The 2,879-nt window shown below is 42.0% G+C and overlaps 1 protein-coding gene across 1 annotated transcript in view; it reads right to left on the minus strand.

The window, feature by feature from the left end:
• The window catches only part of AK88_01572 (uncharacterized protein), a gene marked incomplete at both ends in the record, with an annotated part of 7,066 nt that extends 4,187 nt beyond the window's left edge, over window positions 1–2,879 (minus strand). The window contains 3 exons of the mRNA XM_012479207.1: window positions 1,040–1,139; window positions 1,313–2,514; window positions 2,726–2,879. Of these exons, the coding sequence (XP_012334630.1) occupies window positions 1,040–1,139; window positions 1,313–2,514; window positions 2,726–2,879 (1,456 nt within the window). The remainder of the gene's footprint in view (window positions 1–1,039; window positions 1,140–1,312; window positions 2,515–2,725) is intronic.

Consider the following 2,879-nt stretch of genomic DNA (forward strand, 5'->3'; position numbering starts at 1 on the left):
AATTCATAAAAAGGGCACCAGGAAAGGCGCTTCCATTGCAGTATTTTTTAAAAAGGATATATTTGTTAATGCCACCGCGAGGGTGCAAAAAGAAGCAAAAAAAATTGCTGCCCAAATGAGGCATATATCTCACTTCAATTTCAAGCAACAATAAAAGGCATAGCCCACTATGGGGTAGCGGAACACGTACACGTGCGCATTGCTTATTCGGTATGTACACATTCTGTGAAGTTGTCCCATCCTCAGAACGTTTAGCGCTTGTTTTTGTGTTCAAGTATTTCTCATGTTCTGTTGAAGCTTGAAGCTTTTATCTTTTTGTCTCCCTTCAGCAGTAGCTAAGCAAAGGTGATATTTTTATTTTTTTTATTTTCATTTTATTTTTTATTATTTATTATTTTTACTTTTTACCCAGTACGATTACTGAAAAGATTGGGTGACAAAATTAGGCGCATAGCTTTATAATATATAAATGAAAAATTCTCTTGCAAATACGTTTGTTCTTTTTTTCTGCCCCACGCTTTTATACATCACTCCGTAGTGCCGATTTCTCGTTTGCGTACCCCCCGTTTGATTAAGACACGTGGGGTTGGAAAGCAGATCGCTTAATATAAGCGTACAGAATGAAGACGAAGATAACGCGCGCGCGTATAAGTATCTTCATACGTCTGCTTAAACCATGCCAAGTTCGTTCCTTCTTACGTGACATGAAAATCACGTATTCATGATGTTTGGGGGCCCAGCAGGGCAGGTAAAAAAATAACCCCGGAAGGAAAAATGAAAAAAAAAAAAATCAAACACTTTGCCAATTTTTAAAAACTACAGCGGGTACAAAAAATATATTCATAAAAATGCACAAATGGAAAACATTTTTTTTTCCCTGTTTATATAAATGTGGTGTCCCTCGGGCTATGTTTTAATACGGGACAATTGACAAAATAAGGAAGGGTGGGAGGAGCAGCACAAAACAGACACGCAGTACGGTACCCATGAGACGACTACTAACCATCTGGGGCGTCACATCACAGCTTGAAATGTTCACGTAACTCCGTGCACGACATCAAGTCCCAGTCGTAGAGCTTGTCGCAGCCGAAAAATATCACATTGGGCCAGTCTTCGTTGTCCTTCATGCAGTACAGGTTCTGCGTGGGGAAAAAGCGGAAGAGAGAGAAAAAAAAAAGGCGCAGGGCGAATGCAAATGAATGGGGCGCCGCGCGTAGGATATGACACTGCTGCATGTAACAGGGAGAGGAGTACCGCTCAGTTTACTGCACGTGTGCGCAATGTTTGCCCCCCCTTCGCTCGGCAGTCTCACCTTTTTAAGGTTCTTCGTGTACACGCACGGAGGCCCCTCCTCTCCGAAAGCGCCAAAGTCGTAGGCTTTCACGAGACCGTCTTCAGACCCTGCAAGGGTCAAATTTGGGTAATGCGTGCTGACGAGAGAAATGCATGAATTTGAAAAGGCCTTAAACCTAACTGTGTTGTTGTGAGAAAAGCTGGAAGACGGATCTGCAACATAACGTATGTCAATCTTGTTCACATACCCATCAACATCCGATAAAAAAATTTCCTTCTCGTTGAATTTATTCCAAGTGGTCGATTCGGGGGTACTGTCCAGTTGTATGTCTAACCCAACTGTGTGTTTTCTTATGTCATATATTTTTAGGGTTTTGTCTGATGAGGTTGAGAGGAGGATGCTACTTTCCTTCTCGTGGAAGGAAACATTATTTATTTCTTCTTTGTGAAAATTGAAGGTATGTAAGTAGGTCAGATTGGACAGGTCCCACAATTTAATAGAACAGTCCTTAGACCCGCTGCACATGAGTGTGGGAATTAGCTTTGACGCATTGAGGCACGTGACGCATTCGGTATGTCCTTGTAGTTTGTTTTTGCCTTGCTTTCTTTTTTCCCCTGCCATCCGTGTTTCGCATTCTCCCTGTGTGGCCTCCTCCGCAGGGGCTATTTCTTCTCCTACATCAGCCTCTCCCCCTTCCTTGCGCCGCTTTTTCTTTTTGCGGCTTCCCCCTTTCGCGGACCTCTTCTCCGTGCCGCCCAAATAGCTGAGCGCCTCCAACGTCTCAATATTGTTAATATCCCACAGTCCAATTTCCTTCTTCATGGTACCCACGGCCACGATGTTTCTGTTTCTGTAATAGGAATCTCCTATCACTTCCAAGCATAAGGGGTAGTCATCAATAATGACGTCATCATAAATGTTAAAAATGTCTTCGTCATAATTAACAATATGCACTTCCAAAGTACCAACGTCAGTGTATATTTTTCCATTCAGGATTAATGCATCTCCTTTTTCTACACTTAGCTCATCTTCAAAAATATATTTTTTATCTTCTTCTATGATATTGTCTTCGCTTATAACTTTTTCGTTTTCCTTCTCGTCGTTAAAAACATTTTGGAGTGCATCATACGAGTCTGATTCTTCTCCTTTTTTTTTTTTTTTTTTTTTTTTTTCGTTTGCGTTTTTCACAGTGGTCGCTGTCGCTAGGTTGGTCGTTTTCGCTGCATGGGCGGAGAAGGGGGAAAAGATAAGAATGGCAAAAATGGACCTCCCGCAACATGACATTTTATTGCGGTTACGAAAAGTGTACACGAGGGGAATGCCAAATCGCGCACGAATAGGGAAGTAGCTACACACATGCATGTATATTATTCGCCATGATGGAGCTGTTGTTTTAGTGTCGTTACCTGAGTTGCTCAAATTGGCGCCCACCGAGCTTCTTCTTGTTCCTGGGCAAAAAAGCTATGCAGCTCACAATATCACTTGGCTTCTTCTCAGATTTCTTATTTTTTACTTTCTTCTTTTTTTTTGCTTTTTTGAGGGTTGCTTCAACTGCACTTGCGTCCTCGCGCTCTTCTTCGTCCAT

The sequence above is a fragment of the Plasmodium fragile genome (genome assembly GCF_000956335.1).
Source record: "Plasmodium fragile strain nilgiri unplaced genomic scaffold supercont1.14, whole genome shotgun sequence".
Lineage (NCBI taxonomy): Eukaryota > Apicomplexa > Aconoidasida > Haemosporida > Plasmodiidae > Plasmodium > Plasmodium fragile.